Source organism: Capricornis sumatraensis, chromosome 14, assembly GCF_032405125.1.
Source record: "Capricornis sumatraensis isolate serow.1 chromosome 14, serow.2, whole genome shotgun sequence".
Taxonomy (NCBI): Eukaryota; Metazoa; Chordata; class Mammalia; order Artiodactyla; family Bovidae; genus Capricornis; species Capricornis sumatraensis.
This window is the reverse complement of record NC_091082.1, coordinates 44,545,943-44,569,284: the sequence shown is the minus strand read 5'-3', so window position 1 is coordinate 44,569,284 and position 23,342 is coordinate 44,545,943. Positions and strand designations below refer to the sequence as shown.

Here is a 23,342-nt window from a genome sequence, read left to right as displayed (position 1 = left end):
TTTGGGTGGGAAAAGAGGGAAAAGTATATTTACGCTGAAATCCATTTGGGAATTTAGTCAGTAAATTGGCAGTGGAATTACAGTTTTAGGGAAAGGCAGAATTTAGGATATGGTGAACAACGATATCCTAAGTAATTAGGATTTAGAAATCCTAAATTTCTAAAGAATTTAGGAATTAGAAAACAGATGAAGATCCTGTTTTCAGAGCTTGATGAATAGACGTGATTGCTATGAGATTTCTGATCAGGAAGGTCCTGTGCTTTGGGTGATGGTTCAGTCATTCAATGTAATAGGAAAGAAGAAAGTTGCTATTGCTTCAAGAATTAAAAAAAAAAAAAAGACATTATAAGCAATATTCAATTCACTGCCACCTCTCCCAGCCAGTCATCAAGGCTAAGCTGGTCTATGCTCCCTCTCCCACCCCATTTACCTACTTAGGCTACCCCTTTGTAGCTTATTTTTCCTAATTAAACTTCTACAATTGTAGAATTCAATCTGATCTCACCTGTAAGAAAACAATATGATTTACAATCTGCTCCAAAACCCCACCCTCTGGACTCTGCTTGTCACACAAGTTAAAAAAATTCTATTATGCAGTCTAGAATAGAGTCGATTGAGAGCTGACCAAGAGACTCCAGGCAGAGCTTTCTTTTCTCTTCTCCTACCATCTCTAGGCCTTTCAGCCCAAGGTGCTTGGTCTCAAGGTAGGAAGCACATCCTCTGAAAACCTCTCAACCCAGTGGGAAAGCACAGACTGCAGAAGCAGGCAGGCTGTCTTGTGGTTATGTCCTTTACTTGCTGAGTACCCTCGAGGCCCTGCTTCCTGATTATTCAAGGAAAGACTAAAATGCATCCTGTTTAATTTTAGTTTTAAATGTAATGTCATCTAAATTGCTGTAATTTGGTAATCTTCTACTGTCGAACTTATCAGGGTATTTGATAAGCAGACCACCTATGCCTGGCCTCTGCAGTATGCACTAAGTAAATATGTGTTGAATTAATAAACGAATGAATGAACTCTATCACTCAGCTAAATTCAGCAAATGTTTATTGAACACTTGATACTTTGAGCATCTTTTCTTCTCTATCCTAATGTAATGGTTTGACCTAATAACTGCTGGAGATAACCTTTATTTTTAGGAGATCTATTCACTGAAACTAAGATGAGGAAGTGAGGCTGATGTAATGAGGATGTAGACAGGTGCTCTCATACCTGATATAATTTTAAGGGGGCCAAAATGATCTCAACTCTTCTCCCTCCAAAAATTCATTTGCTTGGTTCCTGAAATTCCACAATAGTTCCTTTAACTTTAGAAGAATAAACAACAACAGCTATCACCACCAGCAAAAGTTCCCTCACTTCAGTCCCAATTAAGTGCAAGGTGGCCCTAAGCTTTATCATTAAAATTTTATATGCATTCTTTTTTAAGATGACCAGGTTTATCAGATGCTTAAAAACATACACCCTTCAGTAAGGGGAGAGTTGATAAAGTCTGAGAACCCTGGACATCCCAGCTGGGAAAGGGGCAGAGGAGCACGCAGACAAATGAGAGGATAAACATGAATCTCTAAGGTTGGTGGGTCCAACAAAGATAAAGTGCAGCTTCCTAACTTTGCCTGGAACTCTTTCTGAATTTCGGAGGCCTTAGGGTGATACACTGCATATCCCCTTACTTACCTTCTTTTCTCTAAAGACGAGAGTTCACTTATCTGCCCAAATTAGTCCTTATCTTTTTAAGTAGCCCAGGGGAATTCATATTATAAATGTAAAGAATAAATGCATAAAGCACAGAACAGGAAACATGTAAATCTGAGGAAAAGAGTGATAAACTGCTTTGAAAGGGGACTCACCCACACTTCTGCCTCAGGCTGGTGTGAGGAGGAGAAGTGGTTCTGTTTCAGTCTCTCACTGATATTAGGAACTGTAGGAGGTCCCTTACCACGCCTGGGCAGGGTTGGGGGGTGGGTAGGCATGCAAGTAATAAAGAAGATGGGTGGTGAGTGGAAGACCCTATATTTCCTTACCAGCCTCTCTCCTGGTAGACACAGATTTCTAATTGACTGCAACTTTCTGTCCTTTCAGCCATCAATGGGATGATCTACAACTTGCCCGGCCTGAGAATGTACGAGCAAGAGTGGGTGAGGCTGCACCTGCTGAACTTAGGCGGCTCCCGAGACATTCACGTGGTTCACTTTCACGGCCAGACCTTGCTAGAAAACGGCACTCAACAGCACCAGTTAGGGGTTTGGCCCCTTATGCCTGGTAAAATTCTTGGCAATGGAAAAAGCTCCCAGTAACAAATGGCGAGGCTGTAACTTAGCATCTGTAACTTTCTCCCATTCCCTCTTTGTGCATCTCCTTCCAAAGCAGTCATGCATGGGCTCTGACATGGATCCTGGGCAAAGCTATATTCCAAAACTGCATGCAGAGTACAGAAGACTCGGCCAGTGTCTGCACTGTTTGCAGCACAGCGCAGACTAAATCTCCAGACCAGCTTGGTTCTACAGAGATGCTGTGTCTAGTGCAGATTCTCCCAAGCTATTATGTGTCAAGCAGGCCAGGTCTTAAGCAGATTACAAAATGAATCCCACAAGGATCAGGCATCTAAAACATTCTGTTGGGCAGAAATCAGAGACTAACCAGGATTTCAGTGTTCTTGAATTCTACTCCTCAGTCTTATCACTCTGATATCTTTGGGCTGTCGAAATCTGAATCTTAAACTGACTTATGAAGTGAAGAATATATTTTTAAATGATTATAAAAGCCAAAGAAAAATTAGTATTTAAATCTTTTCATATGCAAAATAATGACTAGGTTTAAACAAACCACAACCATCAAAAATGATTTTTGTTTCCCAGTGAATTGCTTGTAGGTGTGTATTGATTGTAGCTGTGTGAGTAGGAGTGTGTTTGATGCCATTGATCCTCAAACTGTAGTAGGCATAATAAAAACTTACAAAGCTGGTTAAAATGCAGATACTTTGATCTGGTGAAACGGGCAGGAGCCCAGCAGTCTGCATTTTTAATAAGCAGCCTACCTTCCACAAATGGTATCTGAGAAGCTAGTCAAGGCAATTCCTTGATAGGATTTTGAGTGGGGAAGTTGCTGTGTGAATCAGCCTCAGAAGTAGGCACACAAGTCCAAACAGGCCCGATGTGGTTAAGGATGGGGGAAGAGAGACTCCCCAGGTGGCGCAAGGGGTAAAGAACCCGGCTACCAATGCAGGATAAATGGGTTTGATCCCTGGGTTGGGAAGATCCCCTGGAGGAGGGCATGGCAACCCACTCCAGTATTCTTTCCTGGAGAATTCCATGACAGAGGAGCCTTGTGGGCTACAGTCCATGAGGTCATAAAAGAACTGGACAAAACTGAGCGACTAAAATCGGAGAAGGAAGTGGCAACCCACTCCAGTGTTCTTGCCCAGAGAATCCTAGGGACGGGGGAGCCTGGTGGGCTGCCGTCTATGGGGTCGCACAGAGTCGGACATGACTGAAGCGACTTAGCAGCAGCAGAAGGAGAGTGACTAAAACAACAACAAATCACACTGAGTAAGCTGGAGCCTCACAGCAGGAGGTTCCTTGAAACTTCTGCCTATCTGGGGCTGCACACACACTCAGAAGGGTTGAACACGTGAAACAAGTGCTGAACAAATCTGCTGAACAAACAAAAATAATTACAGTGTATGTAATTTTTTGTGTTTGGAATAAGGAATGTACTTATTGCTGGCATACACCCTGAAAATGGGATTGTCCTGCTGCTAAGGCTCATTAGCAAACTCAGGCCCTTCAGCCTTTAGTTTGACACACCCCAATAGGACACTACAGAAAGAAAGACTGAAGCGACTTAGCACTCTCGCACACGGGGGAAAAGGGGATTCTGTTGGCAACACATCAGTTTCTCATTAACAAAGGTATCAGAAGCCACTCTGTTAAAATCAGGGACAGAAAGGGTTAGGTCAGGCTCACCCCTAACTTCTCACCAAGTATTACCAGATCAGTTATCCCTTCCACAAGCCTGGGAGAAGTGGGTCAGGGAACTAGTCCACTTAAATCTTCACACCTAACACCTGCATTAGAGAGTAGAAGGCTGGAGATCTTTTTTTAGTGTGTCTGAGGAGGAGGGCCATCAGCCATTACTTTTTATTCACAGTCTAGGAAATGGTCACAAATCATAGTCGATAGAATATAAGTATTAACTGGTGGTAGGAAATGTTAAATACCAGAATGAATAATCAGAGGTTTCAGAAATTTCTTTCTTTCAGTGCTTTTCTGAAACAATGTTTGTACGCCTCTATCTAAAATGTAAACTTCATAGAAAAAATGAAACATGAGGGAAGGATGTTTTATTTTTATTTTCTCACATAAAAAAGAAAAACTAGAAAAATGAAGAGAAGGAAACATGTACAATATTTGTGAGGCCCAATGACTATCATTCAAGGTTGCTTTGATAAGCTGCATTATGTATGGGTTAACTTGTAACATGATATTTAGATAAATGAAAATTTTCTTTTTGCAAGGGGTATTGGAGATTTTTTAAGGTCCCAGGGCAATTTGTTTTTAGTGAGTGTGTGTGTGTGTTGTTGTTTGTTTTGATACACCTGTAATATTGTCTAAAGAGAAACGGCTAACTCAAGTTATATTCTAAATCACTTGCTCTGCAGAGATTTTAGGATTCTTTGATAGGAGTCAACCAATGTTAGCCTGTTAATCTTTAGGTATGCAATGTTGCCTTTTATTTTAGGTTCATTTAAAACTCTTGAAATGAAGGCATCAAAACCTGGCTGGTGGCTCCTAGACACAGAAGTTGGAGAAATTCAGAGAGCAGGGATGCAGACACCATTTCTCATCGTAGACAGAGGTATCATCTAAGAGCCACATTATTTCTTTGTTTTAGCAGAAGAGTACCTGTTCCTAGAATATCACCAAGTTTTAGGTTGGAAATATTCAACTCTGAGAACTCTGACATAACAGAGGCATGATCTGTAGCAGTAATTGCTTTTATTCTGACCTAGAGTCTGACTATACTGAAAACATCAGTCCGCCAAGAATCTTAAACTAAATGGGGTTCAAACCAAAGGCATTCCTCTCATTTGCTGAAGCGAAATAAAGCATCCTCCTTTGTGATTCGTGAACCATGGGAAAGCACATGTGAGAAATTCTCCAGACTTCTAGAGTAGAGGAAGGGAAAGATACCAGGAATTCAGCTATGACCAAGATAGTCACTGAACTTGGCATTTTGGTATTCAAGAAACACAGTTTCCATCTGTCCATCCACTAATCCGGCCAGCCAGCTAGCCAGCACTTATTAAGCACCTGTTGAGTACCAAGCACTGTGTCAACATCCAAATAGCTCAGTGGCTAGCATTCCCTTCTTTGTTCAGGACATAAATAACATTGTAACTTTCAGGTCAACTTTTGAGAACACAGTCTTATGAAGGGTAGTACTTAATATTGTAAAATGGCTTATTTTAAGATATAAAAAGATGGAAATCAATTTAAAAACTATTTGCACTTCCGGATAAGTTGTTTTCCACTAAGGTGTCATTTTCATTTCTATTAAATATCAGTCTTGCCAGTGCGTTTATGATTTTATGATCAGACATATTTAAGTCAGCTGCCACACAGATAGGTGAAAACAACTAATTACTGACCCAGAAGAGGTATATCTTTAGCCATGGAGATTTTACTTTGTTATAAGTGCTTTCTAAGCAAAGTTTATTCATTGTTCTATTTCTTGTAGAATGTAAGATGCCAATGGGACTAAGCACTGGCCTGATAGCTGACTCACAGATCCAGGCTTCTGAGTTTTGGGGTAAGTAGTAGCATCATAGCCTGTGAAAGGGACCTCCTACAGCTGTGCTGTATATAGCCTGCAAAACCATATGTGATGACCCTTCCTCCATGGGTCATTGCTCCCCTCAAGGCTTTTTTCTACCACATTTTGATAGTAAGAGAGCAGTAAAATATCTAATTACTGACCCCCCAGAGATATAATCTCTAGCCATGGAACTTTGTTATGTGTATTTTCTAAGCAGAATTTACTCATCACTGATTTTTTTATAGACTGTAAAAGTGTCAATGGGACTAAACTGTGTAATATTCCAGCCAGAACCACAGGGTCTTACAGGCAACATAATATAGTTCCCATTAATAGATCTCTTTGCTGTGTCAACCATTCATCTATTCAAGAAATTTTTTGTTCACCCACTGTGCATCACAAACTCCTCAGTTTCCTCTCTTTGCCTTCGAACTCTTGCCAAGATCAAGAGGTCAAATGTAAAGGATCATGCATGTGTACAAGCTAAGTCTGTTCAGTCATGTCCGACTCTTTGCGACCCTATGCACTGTAGCCCTCTCTCTGTCCATGGGATTCTCCATGGACTGGAGAATACTGGAGTAGGTTGCCATTTCCTCCTCCAGGGGGAAAGGATCGCGAGGCTCCCATAAATCTGCCCCATATCTTTCTGTTAGGCAGGCACACTCAGCAGAAACCACATGAGCATAACTGAGAAAAAATAAACATGACCTCTATTCAAGACAAGGGGGTTGGTGGTGGTTGACAGCTGTCCAAGCACAGGCCTGAAACCAAGACTTCATCATCAGGGACTGACTTGGTAGCTGAGGCCTGTTTCCATTGCCTGGTTTCCTAACTAGAAGAGACGTTCCTCTAGAAATCTGATTTTCCACTGGGACTAAATTCACTTGAGAAATTGCTAGTTGGATGTTCGCTTTAATTCTGAATAAATTATTTTCTTCTTTTGTATTTAGGTTATTGGGAACCCAAATTAGCAAGATTAAACAATGGTGGATCATACAATGCTTGGATCGCAGAAAAACTTTCAACAGAATTTAACCCTCAACCTTGGATCCAGGTATGTCTTACTAACCTGATAATGCATGCATGCTCATCATGTCCAGCTCTTTGCAACCCCATGGACTGTAGCCCATGAGGCTCCTCTGTCCATGGGATTCTCCAGGCAAGAATACTGGAGTGGTTTGCCATTTCCTCCTCTAGGGGTCTTCCCGACCCAGGGATTGAACCTCTGGCTCCTGCCTTGCCTGAGCCACCTGGGAAGCCCCAACCTGATAAGAGTTACTACTATTGTAATAAGAAAAATGACAGTGGTTTAATAATTTTTTCTTGCTGTTCTTGCAATGCTGTTAGGGGAAATGGCAATTACTAGGTGCTAGGCAGCATTCTAAGTACTTTACATACTCAAAACCTGTGACGTTAGTTCTAGCAATATCCAGTTTTATAGATGAAAAAAACTAAGATATGGAGGGATTAACTAACTTCCCAATGTCACACACAACTAATTTCTGGTTGAGTCTGGGTTCAAATTCAGGTATCCTGTGTTCAAATATGGATTGCACCTAGCCATTTTATTAGTTTGTTTGCTGTTATTTGTTTTAAAGAAAGTTAGCTGTACAGTGACTTCAGGCAGTGTGTATGTGACTTGTTGACAAGGATAGTTCTGCTCAATGGCTTTGCTATATTGCAGGTAGACATGCAAAAGGAAGTCCTGCTCACAGGGATCCAGACCCAGGGCGCCAAACACTACCTGAAGCCCTACTACACCACCGAGTTCTGTGTGGCTTACAGTTCTGATCAGAAAAACTGGCGGATCTTCAAAGGGAACAGCACAAAGAATGTGATGGTCTGTGGGCACTGCTGTTTCCTCCCAAGCCTAGGGTTACTATATCTTTTTGAAAAATACCTTTTGGGTGTTATAAATACAAACGGCATTTTTAGTGTTTTATGAAGAAAAGTGGTAAAGTAATGTGTTTGTATATTATAAACTAAAAAAATAACCTTAACTTCTAAAATTTCAAAACTCCATAAAACTTGCAAGAAAAATCTCTTTATCACCAAACTAAGTATCCAAACTTCTCAGATTGGCAGATGATATATAGAATATCTGGTTGTGTGCCTTAAAGAGCCCATGCTAAAATTGGGCCAGCAATTTTTGATTTTGCTCTCACATTTTATTTTGTTCTTTAGTTCAGTGTAACTGAAGGAAGCCCCAAGTGAAGGAAATAGTAGTGTTAATACGAGCAATGCTGTGAGGTAGTGATTCTCATGTTTCTTTCTTTCTTTTTTTTTTTTTTTGCTGCCATGCCCGAGGAGTGATGTTCCCCTGCTGGATCTTCCAAAGGATCTTCTCACTGGGTTATTCCCAATGACCCAATTATTTCAACTCCAATCCTTCCCCTCCTCCCTATCCCCTCTCTCCAAAGAAAGCTATCTGAATACAAGGATCAGTCCACCGTTATTATACTAATAACCTTGAATCACTTTCATTTTTTTCTGTAAATCCTTTACTATTTTACTATCTTCTATGTCATCATTTAGCTATTTCTTATAATAAATCATTTGCACTATAACCTTAGAATAGATCATGAAAACCTTAAATTATGAGTTTTAGCAATCAGTATTGCAGAGAGTACACAGATTAAAGTCCATAGCTTAAAGATTTTTGCATCTATGTTTGCGAGGGTTATCTGTGTATAGTTTTGTTTCTACTGTCCTTTTGTTTTAATGTGAGAATAATACTAGTTTCATAACATAAATTAGGTATGCTCTTCTATTTTCTGGAAGAGATTATCTAGTATTGATGTTAATTCTTTAAACTTTTGGTATAATTCACCAGTAAAAGTCACGTGGACCTGGAGATTTCTTTTCTGGGACTTTTTAAATTACGAATTCTTTTTTTTAAATAGTTACATGTTATTCAGATTATCTATTTCATTTTGGGTGAATTGGGATAGTTTGTGTTTTCTCAGTCACTTGAGTCATTTCTTCTAAGTTGTTAAATATACATGTACAGGTTATTTGTATTATTCCCTTACTGTCCTTTTGATTTGTGTAGGGTCTGTAGTGATATTGCCTATTTCATTTATGATACTGGTAACATGAATCTCTTCTCTTTTTTGCTTTATCAGTCTTAGTACAGATTTGCCAATTTTCTTTAATCTTTTAAAAGAACTGGCCCTTTGTTTGATTGCTCTTATCTATTGCTTTTCTGTTTTCAATGCTACTGATATCTGCTCTTATCTTTGATTTTCCTTGGCTCTTTCTGACACTGCTCTGCCAGGGAAGGGGGATGGGACACAGCCTCTTTACTGCCAGGTAGAGGTCACAGTCCATTCTCCACTTGGCCTCCTCTGTTGACACGTGAGCTGGGACCCTTCTCCTCCTTGCAAATAGGTAAGGATGGAATGGTCTCCACTGACACTACAAGAGTGAGAGCCTTATTATAAGATAGAAGAGATGGAAATCCGGGGTCTCTATGTTGTTTTCTCTGACACAACTCCAGCGACAGTGTTGGGGTGCCTCGTTACAGTCTCATGAGCATGGGAGTCTAGGTTCCCCATCTAGCCTTTGCAGCTGTTGGTAGGGAAGGGGACACAGTGTTTTCTAACCTATGGTGTTTGGCTTAAAGTAGAACAGTTGTTGCCTACAAGTTTTCAGTCTTGCTAGACTGCCTTTTCCTGGTCCTGAGGCCAGAGAAAAAATGCTTTCGCTGTTTATTTTGTTTGTATGTTTGTCTGTACCTATTGGTGGCTCCTGATTCCCGGCTCCCTTACTTATAAGTCTGTATATGAGGTAAAAAGAAAACCCAGGGGACTGACAATGTGTTGTTCCTTGGGTCCCGAGAACCCTAGCCAGTCTGTCTTCTCTTCTCCACCTTTCAGAGTCTTTCTATGTTTTCAGTTGTACTCAGTAGGAGGAACAGGGCAAAATTCATCTATGCTATCTTCCTGAAGTAAAGTCTTCCCAATTATCTTTTAAGACCAAATTAATTTGACTCAGGCTACCTGAAAACGTAATATTACAATATTAAACTGGATGAACATTTTATTATAAAATCACTTTGTAGATAATTGTTACATAACTAAAATTTCCTCTTTTCCTCTAGTATTTTGGTGGCAATTCAGATGCTTCTACAATCAAAGAGAATCAGATTGACCCACCTGTTGTGGCTAGATACATTAGGATCTCTCCAACTAGATCCTATAACAAACCTGCCCTTCGATTGGAACTGCAAGGTTGTGAGGTTAATGGTAAGGAACACAGATGCATTATTTTCTTGCTCAGTTCAGTTCAGTCTCTCAGTAGTGTCCAACTCTTTGCGACCCCATGGACATTTTTTCACTGCTATTCATCAAATCAAAATTTGGGGCATATGGGAGAATGAGTAGAATTTTTAGTTTTCTCCAATTACTAAGGCTCCTAGAAAAACCTCTGTGAAACACAGGTTCCATTCAAGGAATGATCTAGACTGAGACTGGTTCTAGCAGCCAGAGGGCAGGCACCATCTCTCTGAACAATGTTTGGACCATATGGACACGGCTCTGACCCTCCAAAGAAGGACCCTAGCAAAGCATGACCTCCACCAGCCCACTTTCAATAAGAATTGAGAGTCAAACTGGGTCTGACCCTTCTAAAAGCCTTCCAACCAGGTCACTCAGACTTTAATATAATAAAAGTGTCTTGCAACATTACTCGATATATTAGGTATTCAATATTGTTTTTGAGAACTAAATCTGCTTCCCAACTTCCTGAAACCTTGGTTGAACTCTGTATTCTGTTTCACATTCTATGTAGGTACCCAAGCCTTTTCTAAGTAAGTTTCAGTTTTTCAAGGGATGTAATGTGACCTGTGGTATATATAAATCTAGGCAATCATAAATGGCAATAATAAAATTCTTCTATATATAATAAGATGTTTAAGGTGCTCATCAAACATTCTTCTCTCTTAGAGTGGTACTTTCCAACATTTTTTACTTCAAAGCATATATAGACTCTAACCTTAGTCTCACAGTCCACAGTAAAAGAATGAAACAGACCACCCTGGGCTTGGCTGATCCAGGCACCACCAAGTTGCTCAAGGGCTGAGGGAGGAGGGAGATCAATATACAAACATACCTAAAACTTGCTGCAGCACACCTACTGGGAAGGTACAGCACCTTCTCTCAGGGTAGAGGAAAAAAGTACAGCTCACAGTGGAGAAAGTAACTGAACCTTGGAATCAGTTTCTTATCAAAGCAGATAATAATACAATAAACTCTTGATATTCATGAAGGATATGGAAAGGGCATTTTACCTATGCCCAGATAACCATGGTATATAACATGTCCACATAAAATGCAAATTTTGTATAAGCAGGAAAACTTGAAACAGCTCCATAGTATAGCGTGTGCATGCTCAGTTGTGTCTGATTCTTTACGACCCCATGAACTGCCCGTCAGGCTCCTTGGTCCATGGAATTTTCCAGGCAAGAATACTGGAGTGGATTGCCATTTCCCCCCTCCAGGGGGATCTTCCCAACCCAGGGATCAAACCCATATCTCCTGCATTAGCAGGCAGATTCTTTGCCACTGAGCCACGTGGGAAGCCCTGAAACAGCTCTTTAAGTCATTATTTTTTTCCTTTCCATATGGTCTATGATGTGAACTGGTCGTTTGTTCAGGTCATAGAGTCAAGCTACCCTAAAATGTGACATTCAACAATGCTAGTCTGTTTAAAACCTCCATTTTCTATACAAGAAGCATTAATTATAAGATCTCTTCACTTTCTTGATGTTTATATAATTAGTATTTATGATAGACATTCTTCTTTTAAGCCTCTTTTTTCTTGAAGAAATTAAGGTATCACTTCAAGAAAATGTCTACATGATTTACTAGCAAGAACAAAGTGTCTTGTCTCTGTGATAGTTTATATACATAGAGGCTTCCTGGGTGGCTCAGATGGTAAAGAAACAGCCTGCAATGTAGGAGACCCAGGTTTGATCCCTGGGTTGAGATTTCCTGGAGAAGGGAATGGTTAGCTACTGCAGTATTCTTGCCTGGAGAATCCCACGGACAGAGGAGCCTGGCAGGCTACAGTCCAACTGGTGAAGGGTAGGACATGACTGAGCAACTAACACTTTCACTTTCACGTATATACATGGACGTTTTACTCCTTGGAAGAAAAGTGATGACCAACCTAGAGAGTATATTCAAAAGCAGAAACATTACTTGGCTGACTAAGGTCCGTCTAGTCAAGGCTATGGTTTTTCCTGTGGTCATGTATGGATGTGAGAGTTGGACTGTGAAGAAGGCTGAGTGCCGAAGAATTGATGCTTTTGAACTGTGGTGTAGGAGAAGACTCTTGAGAGTCCCTTGGACTGCAAGGAGATCCAACCAGTCCATTCTGAAGGAGATCAACCCTGGGATTTATTTGGAAGGAATGATGCTAAAGCTGAAGCTCCAGTACTCTGGCCACCTCATGCGAAGAGTTGACTCATTGGAAAAGACTCTGATGCTGGGAGGGATTGAGGGCAGGAGGAGAAGGGGACGACAGAGGATGAGATGGCTGGATGGCATCACGGACTCGATGGACGTGAGTCTGAGTGAACTCCGGGAGATGGTGATGGACAGAGAAGCCTGGCGTGCTGCGATTCATGAGGTCACAAAGAGTCGGACACGACTGAGCGACTGAACTGAACTGAACTTAGGAACATTGTCTACCTGAAAGCAGAGACCAAAGTTTCCATGATTCTCTGAAGGAGGGAAATGAGTTTAGATGTTTAGAACATGGCATTTGATGTCAGACTGCCTGGGCTCAAATCTAGTTTCTGATTCTTTCACCAGTGTTACTTTAGTCAAGTTTCTTTTTCTTGCTGTGCTTGTTTTTTCATTTGTAAAATGGAGCTATTTAAGAGCATTAAGTAATACATGTTTAGACGGAAAACATTGCTGTGATGGTTGTTTTGTTGTTACTTAGCAGTAATATTATTTGTCTCCGCTGAAGTACAAAACACCACAAAGGAGTATCAGTGGTGTGTAAATAATCACATTACTTTTCTCTTGACAGGATGCTCCACACCGCTGGGTATGGAAAGTGGAAAGATAGAAAACAAGCAAATCACTGCTTCTTCGTTTAAAACGTCTTGGTGGGGAAATTACTGGGGACCCTTCCTTGCTCGTCTTAATGCCCAGGGCCGTGTAAATGCCTGGCAAGCTAAGGTAAGCTGTCCCCTGTGAATGGAGTTCTCAGTCTTTCTGAAGAAAGCATAGGCCCTCACTCCAGGGAACATGGGAACCTGGGAAGCCAGAAGATCCTCCCTTGTTTCTACAGAGTATGATACTATGTCTGAAAAGGAAGATGTGTGTTGTGTTGACAGTTTTAGCTCAGAGAGAAGTTATCATCTGTGTGGTCTTGATTTAGACTAAGGGTGGGCAAAACTTTTCTGCAGAGGGCCAGTTAATATTTTAGGCTTTGTGAGTCATACATTCTCTGTCATAATTACTCAACTCTACCACTGTTGCGGGAAGCAGTCATCAACAATATGTAAATGAATGAGCATGGCTGTGTTCCAATAAAACTTTACAAAATCAGGCAGTAGGCCAGACTGGGCCTTGGGCTGTATTTTGCCAGCTCCTGATTGAGACAACTTACATTATCAGTAAATGATTTAGATTTGTACCATCTTCTCTTCTTTGGTTCCCTCCACAATCTAGCACTATCCTTTATTTTCTTAAGAGTGTCATTTAAATTTTTTTGTTCCTGTTTTTTCAGAACTCTGTAACATTCCTTTACATTGGTGACATGATAAAATGCTGCCAAACCAGGTTTTTAAATCTGTGATCTAAGTTTTATAAACACCTCACAGAGAGTTATATTGCCCTAGATGTTAGCCCATTGAGCAATTAAGGTAACTTAGTTCTAGGGTAACTATTAATATTGACTCACATTTATTTCATTCTTCAACTGACCTGGAAAATCAGAAAACCATAAGGAATCAGAACAGTCCAGTCAAACAACGTAAGCCAAGTTCCCTATTTTCTATCCACCTAACGCTCTCTCTTGGAGAAGGCAATGGCAACCCACTCCAGTACTCTTGCCTGGAAAATCCCATGGATGGAGGAGCCTGGTAGGCTGCAGTCCATGGAGTTGCTAGGAGTCAGACACGACTGAGCGACTTCACTTTCACTTTTCACTTTCATGCATTGGAGAAGGAAATGGCAACCCACTCCAGTGTTCTTGCCTGGAGAATCCTAGGGACGGGGGAGCCTGGTAAGCTGCCGTCTCTGGGGTCGCACAGAGTCGGACATGACTGAAGCGACTTAGCAGCAGCAGCAGCAATGCTCTCTCTTAAGAAAGTGAAAGTCGCTCAGTTATATCCAACTATACAGTCCATGGAATTCTCCAGGCAAGAATACTGGAGCCTTTTCGCTTCTGCAGGGGATCTTCCCAACCCAGGGATCAAACCCAGGTCTCCTGTGTTGCAGTAAAATTCTTTACCAGCTGAGCCACAAGGGAAGCCCAAGAATACTGGAGTGGGTAGCCTATCCCTTTTCCAGGGGATCTTCCTGACCCAGGAATTGAACCTGGGTCTCCTGCATTGTAGGCAGATTCTTTATCAACTGAGCTATCAGTTGATAGCTCAGGGAAGCCCCTCTCTTAAGAAAGCTACACTCCAATTCCCTGGACTCTCTATAGAATTCCGCGTCCTAATCTTAAATTAGGCCACCAGAAAGGAAAAGGGAGTTGTATGGTACAAGTGGAGTAAACAAGAGTTTGGACCCCATCTTAGGGCTTCCTAGGTGGTGCTAGTGGTAATGAATCCACTTGCCAATGCAGGAGACAGATCCCTGGGTTGGGAAGATCCCCTGGAGGAGGGCATGGCAACCCACTGCAGTATTCTTGCCTGGAGAATCTCAAGGATAGAGGAGCCTGGTGGGCTATAGTTGATGGAGTCACAAAGAGTCAGATGCACTGAAGAGACTTAGCACAGACTCCATTTGGATAGTCTCGAGGACCAATGTCTGTGCCCTGAAATTCATTTCTCAACTACCATAGAGTCACAGAATGTTAGAAAGGCAAGGGGTTTTTACAAAGCATCTGGCCCAGAGTTTCCTCTTAGGTCTAAACGCATGCATCCATGCTAAGTTGCTTCAGTTGTGTGCAACTCTGTGACTCTATGGGTTGCAGTCTGTGACTCTGTGGATTGTAGCCAAGTCTAACCACAAAGGAAGTTAAATAATTTTAGTTTAGCCTGGTGGCAGAATCAGGAATCCCACCCTCCAAATAAACAGATCTGTGGTCCTTGTACCATCTGAAGCAACCCAAGTACTCATTTTGCAATTTTGCAAAAGGGGAGAACTGAGACCCACAGAAATTAAAGTAATAAAAGTGACAGTATTATATAACATTTTTATTTAATTTCTATAATATAAATAGTGAAGTGAAAGTCACTCAGTCGTGTCTGACTCTGCGACCCCATGGACTGTATAGTGCAATTCTCCAGGCCAGAATACTGGAGTGGGTAGCTGTTCCCTTACTCCAGGGGATCTTCCCAACCCAGGGATCAAACCCAGGTCTCCCACACTGCAGGAAGATTCTTTACCAGCTGAGCCACAAGGGAAACCCAAGAATACTGGAGTGGGTAGCCTATCCCTTCTCCAGCAGATCTTCCTGACCCAGGAATTGAACCGGGGTCTCCTACAATGCAGCCGGATTCTTTATCAGCTGAGCTACCAGAAAAGCCCTATAATATAAATACTGAAAGTGAGGTCGCTCAGTCGTGTCTGACTCTTTGCGACCCCATGGACTATAGCCCACCAGGCTCCGCTGTCCATGGGATTCTCCAGGCAAGAATTCTGGAGTGGGTTGCCATTTCCTTCTCCAGGGGATCTTCCTGACCCAGGGATCGAACCCAGGTCTCCTGCATTGCAGGCAGATGCTTTAACCTCTGAGCCACCAGGGAAGCCCCGTAATATAAATAAGATAATAAAAAATAATCATTCCCTGGCAATCCAGTGATAAGCACCCTGTACTTTCCCTGCAGATGCATGGGTTTGATCTCTGGTTAGGGAACTAAGATCCCACATGCCATGCAAGGCAGCCAGGGAATTTTAGGTCAGAACTATTTGTTTCACTTAACCATCAATTAGTATAAAATGTCTTTTATAGAGCTCCTTTAGAGAGGCTGAAAGTCCAAACCAGGCATGTGCAGGTATGTGCACAAGTGTCTCTATCTGTTTTATGGTAGAGACAAACAGATATATGCCTACAAAAATCTTCTAGTCACCTATATGCATGCTGTATCATTCACACAACCTTCAGTTCATTTCAGTCGCTCAGTCGTGTCTGACTCTTTGTGACCCCATGAATTGCAGCACGCCAGCCCTCCCTGTCTTTCACCAACTCCTGGAGTTCACTCAGACTCACGTCCATCGAATAGGTGATGCCATCCAACCATCTCATCCTCTGTCATCCCCTTCTCCTCCTGCCCTCAATCCCTCCCAGCATCAGAGTCTTTTCCAATGAGTCAACTCTTCTCATGAGGTGGCCAGAGTACTGGAGCTTCAGCTTTAGCATCATTCCTTCCAAAGAAATCCCAGGGTTGATCTCCTTCAGAATGGACTGGTTGGATCTCCTTGCAGTCCAAGGGACTCTCAAGAGTCTTCTTCAACTCCACAGTTCGAAAGCATCAATTCTACACAACCTTGAAAACACACTAAAACACCAGCAGATGTCACTACAGGGTGTTACAAAATTAGCCCAAATTATCTAATACAGTACATTTAATTAATTTGCTTTAAAAATACAGTAACATGTGATTGTAGCATATGTGTATACACATACAGCCATATATATATGAGTGATGTTGAGAAAATATATATTGGTTATTTCATATAGAATTGAACACTACATTGTTGTTTAGTTGCTAAATCGTGTCTGACTCTTTGAGACCCCATGGATTGCAGCCCACCAGGCTCCTCTGTCCATGGGATTCTCCAGGCAAGAACACTGGAGTGGGTTGCAATTTCCTTCTCCAGGGGATATTCCTTACCCAGGGATTGAACCTGCATCAATCCACATTGGCAGGCGGATTCTTTACCGCTGAGCCACTAGGGAAGCCCAAATGAGACTATGGGCCAGGATAAATCTCCCAAAGATGAAAATTAATCTCAAGTTATTCCAAAACTCAATTAGTCTTTCTGATCCTCTTTCTCTAAGCACCTAATGCCAAACATGTGATTAGGCATTTTGTTTAGGCCAGAGACAAGACAACTACTATGGCATGGCCAGCCCTGGGTGTAGCTTCATCAAGTCTCTCAAATAACATGTTTATTTGAAATATCAGAAAAGAAGAAATTGGACCTCTTCTCCTATTGACATTTGACATTAGCAATGGAAAGAAAACTGGAGCTTTTCTAAAATAAGTAAGAGAAAGTATACTATCTAGTTCTTTCCCAAATAACATCAATAATATCATCATAGTATTTAATTCTTTTCTTTTCATTGTGGGAAAAGTTGCATAATATAAAGCATACTATTTTAAGCCATATTTAACTGTGCAGTTCAGTGAACTAAGTACATTCACATAATTGTACAACTCTCACCATCATCCAGCTCCCAAAATTTTCACCTTAGACCGAAATTCTGTCCCCATTAAACACTAACTCCCTGTTTCTCTTCCCCACCCCTCCTCACCCTATGGCCCCTGACATCTATCAATATACTTTCTGACTCTATGACTTTGACCATTCTAGGCATCTCGTATAAGGGGAATCAAACAGTATTTGCACTTAATGTATACTGCAATGCATTTTATACTATACCATCATAGTATTTTAAACCAACTTGCTTAAGAGAAAAATATTTAGATAATTTAGCAATTGACTTTTTTCCTCAGATAAAATATATTTATTTTTTGAGCTCCATCTGTGTGCCATACATTGTGTTTAGTGCCTGGAAACAAAGCTAAGTCCCTGCCCTCAAAGAGTAAGGAATACAAGTAAACAAATAACTATTGTCCAATGGGTAAAATATTCCAGAAGTTTCTAAACATGCTGATGATAAATGAGAAGGAACAGGGGAGGATTCTAGGAGAAAGGGAATTCTCAGGGATGAGACAGAAAAGAAATCCTTTGACCTCAATGCTTTTCTGAGTATTTCGATCTAAAAAAAAGCAAAGGTTTTAACCTCTGTCTTACCCATTGTTCTAATCATTTTCATAGGCAAACAACAACAATCAGTGGTTACAAATTGATCTGCTCAAAATCAAGAAGATAACTGCGATTGTAACACAAGGTTGCAAGTCTCTGTCCTCTGAAATGTATGTGAAGAGCTACACCATCCACTACAGTGACCAGGGCATGGACTGGAAACCTTACAGGGAGAAATCCTCAATGGTGGACAAGGTACAGAGAGATCTTGGCAAAAAGAAAACAATTTGAAAACTGCTGTGATGAGACCCATACCTCAAATTTGCAAATAGCTCTTGTATTTGATAAGTGTGCATTGATGTGCATCACTCCTTACGTCTTCTAAGTCCTGGACCTGGTCTTGGGACAGGGACCATGTATACTATCTTTCTGTTTTGACTGAGCCACCTGCAAAATAATGAGAACGACAGGGGATGGTGTGAAGTTTAACTGTCTCTGATTGAGGAAGATGGTGAAAGAAAGGGTCATCTCAGCCTGCTTGGGTTGTGTAATGAATTACCACAGCCTGGGTGACAAACAAAAAGCACTTATTTCACACAGTTCTGGAGGCTAGAATCCTAGATCCGGGCGCCACCATGGGCAGGTTTTTGGTGAGGGCAGTCTTCCTTGCTGTGCCCTCCGTGGCCTTCCTCGGTGTGTGCACACACAGAGGGAGATGCCATGAAGGCCCTACCCCCATTCCTAGTCCTAATCACCTTTCAAAGGCCCCACCTGCCAATATCACCTCATTGAGAACGAGGGTTTGAAGACATGAATTTTGGAAGGACACAAACATACAATCTATAACAGGGGTCTAGAAAACCTACCATATTAGCATTGGCACCCCACTCCAGTACTGTTGCCTGGAAAATCCCATGGACGGAGGAGCCTGGTGGGCTGCAGTCCATGGGGTCGCTAAGGGTTGGCACGACTGAAGCGACTCAGCAGCAGCAGAAAACCTACCATCTTAGCATTAGCTTAGTTATACTTGTTACTCACGTCTGATCAAATACCTATGGCCATATTCCTTTCTGTGCCATACTGTTACTAGGCAGAAAACAATTGTTATCCTTCCTCACGAGGAGATTAATTTCTTGCAAGATGAACTACTCCATCACACTCTTAAATTCCTAGCTATGTGGATTTAAAATCTTACTAGAGGCAAAGCTAAGGAGATGAGCCAAATATTCCAGGAAAGGGAACTGGGCTGAAATCAGTAGGAGGGGGAACACAGGAGTAGGGGATGGATGTTTACTGGGTGCTCATCATGGACCCGGCCCTTATCTTAGTTAATGGGTTTGAATCTCTCTTTCTCTCTCTAAACCCCCGGTTTGTTTCGGTTGGATTGGTTTATTTCTCACTGTATCAGGATGTTCTCATAGTAGGGTAAGCATCATTTTGATAAACAAATAGTGACTCAGTCTCTGATGTGTGTACATCTTAGGGAACTTTCTGGGAATGACAAAAGCACACCTCAAACTCAGTTTAGTTGAGGATGTAGGGCATATGACAGAAAGGATATTAATACATAGAAATGTGTGATTGCATTTTATTTGAAATGTTAGTAATAACTAACCATAATCATTAGCTATTACTAACATTTAAAATAAAATGCAACCCTGCGTTTTTATGCTTATTATCTGGTGCTTAATAAACACTTGTCATATGTTGACATGCTCTTAAAATCTTCACAACAACTTCTACTAGGTAAAATCTATTATCTCCATTTGGCCAATGAGGAAAAAACAGAAAATCAAAGTCTATAAGTAATTTGCTCAAAGTCACATAACTACAAGGAGGCTAAAGGTGGAGATGTATTTGTGGCTGCTTCACAGCACCATATCAGATTTCTTTATTTTTTCCTATTTCAACTCAGATCATTGGAGAGGTGATATCCCGAAAGAGGCATGTCTGGAGTCAGATTTCATAACTGATTGAGGATCATCTTTGTGATAAGTTGTATGTGTTCATTGATATCCACAGTTTGAACTAAAAAACAAAAAATTACCTTTAAGATTTTTTTAACTGAAATACAGTTGATGTACAATATTATGTTAGTTTCAGTTATAAGATTTCCATACCCATTATGCCATCATTAAAGAGTTTCTCATATTTTGCTTTCAGATTTTCGAAGGAAATAATAATGTCAGAGGACATGTGAAGAACTTTTTCAACCCACCAATCATCTCCAGGTTTATACGCGTCATTCCTAAAACATGGAATCAGAGTATTGCACTTCGTTTGGAACTCTTTGGCTGTGATATTTACTAGAATTGAATATTTTAAAAGATAGGAGGGACTTAACGATATCAAACCACTCAGAGTGGGCAATGCATTTTGTAGCTATTTTAAGTATTAAAAATTTTCCATTATTTCTCTTTTTTCTCTTAGAGAATAAAATTTTATATGTGAAACCTATATGATATAACTCCTGATAACCACTAAGATGATGACTATTATTTCTTCATTAATTTGAATATAGATAGGAAAACACCAAGAACCAACAAGAAAAGGCTTTTATTTCACTGATTAAAAATTCTATCTAAAGTAATACTCATATGATTAACATTCTTCATTATAGTTTTCTTAAATGCTATACACATTAATAAAAGAAGCATTACTTCCTTAAAGCACTCATAAACCCGGGTAACTTTCATTCCTACATTTTCCCTTAAAAGAGCTATGATTTAAGAGTACAGGAAAAAAACAGTATTTCTAAATGTTTTGCTTATCTTGACAATGGAGGAAAAAAAAAATCTTACTGCATGAAAGAACAAGTATTTAAAATGCCCTGTCTTACTGACATGACAATGATTGTTCTGACCCTCCAGGAGTAAAGATATAAGTAAGCATGTTTTCAGCGGTTCCGCCAGACTTGTGACTCTGGCCTGGTTTCCCTTGGGACTGATTGCATACACTGATGTTCAGGGTTAGGGATCATTAATAGGACAGGTCTAAAATAAACATGGGATGGCTGAATGTGTAACCTTAATTGCATTCTAGCTGGTACTATTAAATACATGGCACACTGTTTCAAACATAGGCTCCTCTCAGTTTAGTTCAGTTCAGTTCAGTCGCTCAGTCATGTCCAGCTCTTTGCAACCCCATGAATCACAGCACGCCAGGCCTCCCTGTCCATCACCAACTCCCAGAGTTCACTCAGACTCACATCCATCAAGTCAGTGATGCCATCCAGCCATCTCATCCTCTGTCGTCCCCTTCTCCTCCTGCCCCCAATCCCTCCCAACAGCAGAGTCTTTTCCAATGAGTCAACTCTTCGCATGAGGTAGCCAGAGCACTGGAGTTCCAGCTTTAGCATCATTCCTTCCAAAGAAATTCCAGGGTTGATCTCCTTCAGAATGGACTGGTTGGATGTCCTTGCAGTCCAAGGCACTCTCAAGAATCTTCTCCAACACCACAGTTTGAAAGCATCAATTCTTCAGCGCTCTGCTTTCTTCACAGTCCAACTCTCACATCCATACATGACCACTGGAAAAACCATAGCCTGAACTAGACGGACCTTTGTTGGCAAAGTAATGTCTCTGCTTTTGAATATGCTATCTAGGTTGGTCCTAACTTTCCTTCCAAGGAGGAAGCGTCTTTTAATTTCATGGCTGCAATCACCATCTGCAGTGATTTTGGAGCCCAAAAAATAAAGTCTGGCACTGTTTCCACTGTTTCCCCATCTATTTCCCATGAAGTGAAGGGACCAGATGCCATGATCTTCGTTTTCTGAATGTTGAGCTTTAAGCCAACTTTTTCACTCTCCTCTTTCACTTTCATCAAGAGGCTTTTTAGTTCCTGTTCACTTTCTGCCATAAGGGTGGTGTCCTCTGCATAGCTGAGGTTGTTGATATTTCTCCCAGCAATCTTGATTCCAGCTTGTGCTTCTTCCAGCCCAGCATTTCTCATGATGTATTCTGCATAGAAGTTAAATAAGCAGGGTGACAATATACAGCCTTGACGTACTCCTTTTCCTACTTGGAACCAGTCTCCCCTAAAGAAAGGCAAATACCCGTCAAACAGATCACTGGAATTCTTGGCCCAAATGCAGCTGTTCCTGCTAGACCTGGCTCCAGGCAAACAGCTGAAATTCTCTCTCAGTGCCCTTCTCCTTATGGCCCCAGCCTCTACTTCTCCCTTCCTCCTCCTCCTTTCCCTTCCCCTTTCAAGCACTCCCTTCCTTGGGAACTTGGCATCTCACGGTTTTACAGATACTCTGAGACTGGGTAACCTTCTGGTAGCCTCTAAGTCACATGAGAGAGAATCACTGGTGAGGCTATCTATTTTAGTGGAACAAACCACCCCAAAACTTAGAGCTTAAAACAGCCACAGATTTATTATTGCTCCTGATCCTGTAGGCTGACTCGGCACAGTTAACTTTACTTGGGGTCTCTAGTCATCAGGAGACTGAACTCAGTGTTGGGAGAGCTGGTCCATTGTCCCTCTCCAGGTAGTTTCAGATTCTCTCATTACATGACGTATCCACATGGTCTGTTCACTTGGTGCCTCCAACACTTGAGCTAGACTTCTTATACCACGATAGAGGCTCCCCAAAGCAAGAGTTCAAGAGGTAGGAAGCAGAAGCTGCCAGTCCTTTAAAAGCTAAGCCCAGAATGGCACAGCCTCACTACTGCTGTATTCTACTCATTCACATAAGTCACAGGCCAGTCTAGATTCAATGTAGGATGTCACGACACAAAGGTGTTTCTAGGAGATGTAAGTCATTGGGAGCCTCTTCAGATACTAACTCTCAGAGTTACCTATTGCCCCTCTGACTGGGGTGAGCATTATGAATGTATTCAAAAGCTTCAAACATCCACAAAACATTGACTTTCATTTTTATGTTTAAAAATTTTCATTTTTGAGGCATAGTTGAAAAATAAAACAGAAATATATTTAAAGTGTATATGTTGGTTTGATATATGTGTGCATTGTAAAAGGATTCCCACCACTAAGTTAATTAACATCCCCAGCACCTCACAGTTACTTTTTTTTTTTTAAGAGAATGCTGAAGATCTAATCTTCAGTTCAGTTCAGTTCAGTCGCTCAGTCGTGTCCGACTCTGTGACCCCATGAATCGCAGCATGCCAGGCTTCCTTGTCAATCACCAATTCCTGGAGTTTACCCAAACTCATGTGTATCGAGTTGGTGATGCCATCCAGTCATCTCATCCTCTGTTGTCCCTTCTCCTTCTGCCCCCAGTCCCTCCCAGCATCAGATTCTTTTCCAATGAGTTAACTCTTCCCATGAGGTGGCCAGAGTATTGGAGTTTCAGCCTCAGCATCAGTCCTTCCAATGAACACCCAGGGCTGATCTCCTTTAGGATGGACTGCTTGGATCCCCATGAAGTCCAAGGG

At 41.2% G+C, this 23,342-nt stretch overlaps 1 protein-coding gene across 3 annotated transcripts in view; it reads left to right on the top strand.

The window, feature by feature from the left end:
- Nucleotides 1-20,960, top strand: part of F5 (coagulation factor V) — a 75,257-nt gene extending 54,297 nt beyond the window's left edge. For all 3 annotated transcript variants that reach the window (XM_068985602.1, XM_068985599.1, XM_068985600.1), the window contains exons 17-25: nucleotides 2,084-2,263; nucleotides 4,742-4,858; nucleotides 5,741-5,812; nucleotides 6,769-6,872; nucleotides 7,503-7,658; nucleotides 9,921-10,065; nucleotides 12,860-13,011; nucleotides 18,016-18,198; nucleotides 20,107-20,960. In XM_068985602.1, coding sequence (XP_068841703.1) covers nucleotides 2,084-2,263; nucleotides 4,742-4,858; nucleotides 5,741-5,812; nucleotides 6,769-6,872; nucleotides 7,503-7,658; nucleotides 9,921-10,065; nucleotides 12,860-13,011; nucleotides 18,016-18,198; nucleotides 20,107-20,253 — 1,256 coding nt within the window. In that variant the 3' untranslated portion in view covers nucleotides 20,254-20,960. The remainder of the gene's footprint in view (nucleotides 1-2,083; nucleotides 2,264-4,741; nucleotides 4,859-5,740; nucleotides 5,813-6,768; nucleotides 6,873-7,502; nucleotides 7,659-9,920; nucleotides 10,066-12,859; nucleotides 13,012-18,015; nucleotides 18,199-20,106) is intronic.
- The last annotated feature ends 2,382 nt before the right edge of the window (nucleotides 20,961-23,342 follow it).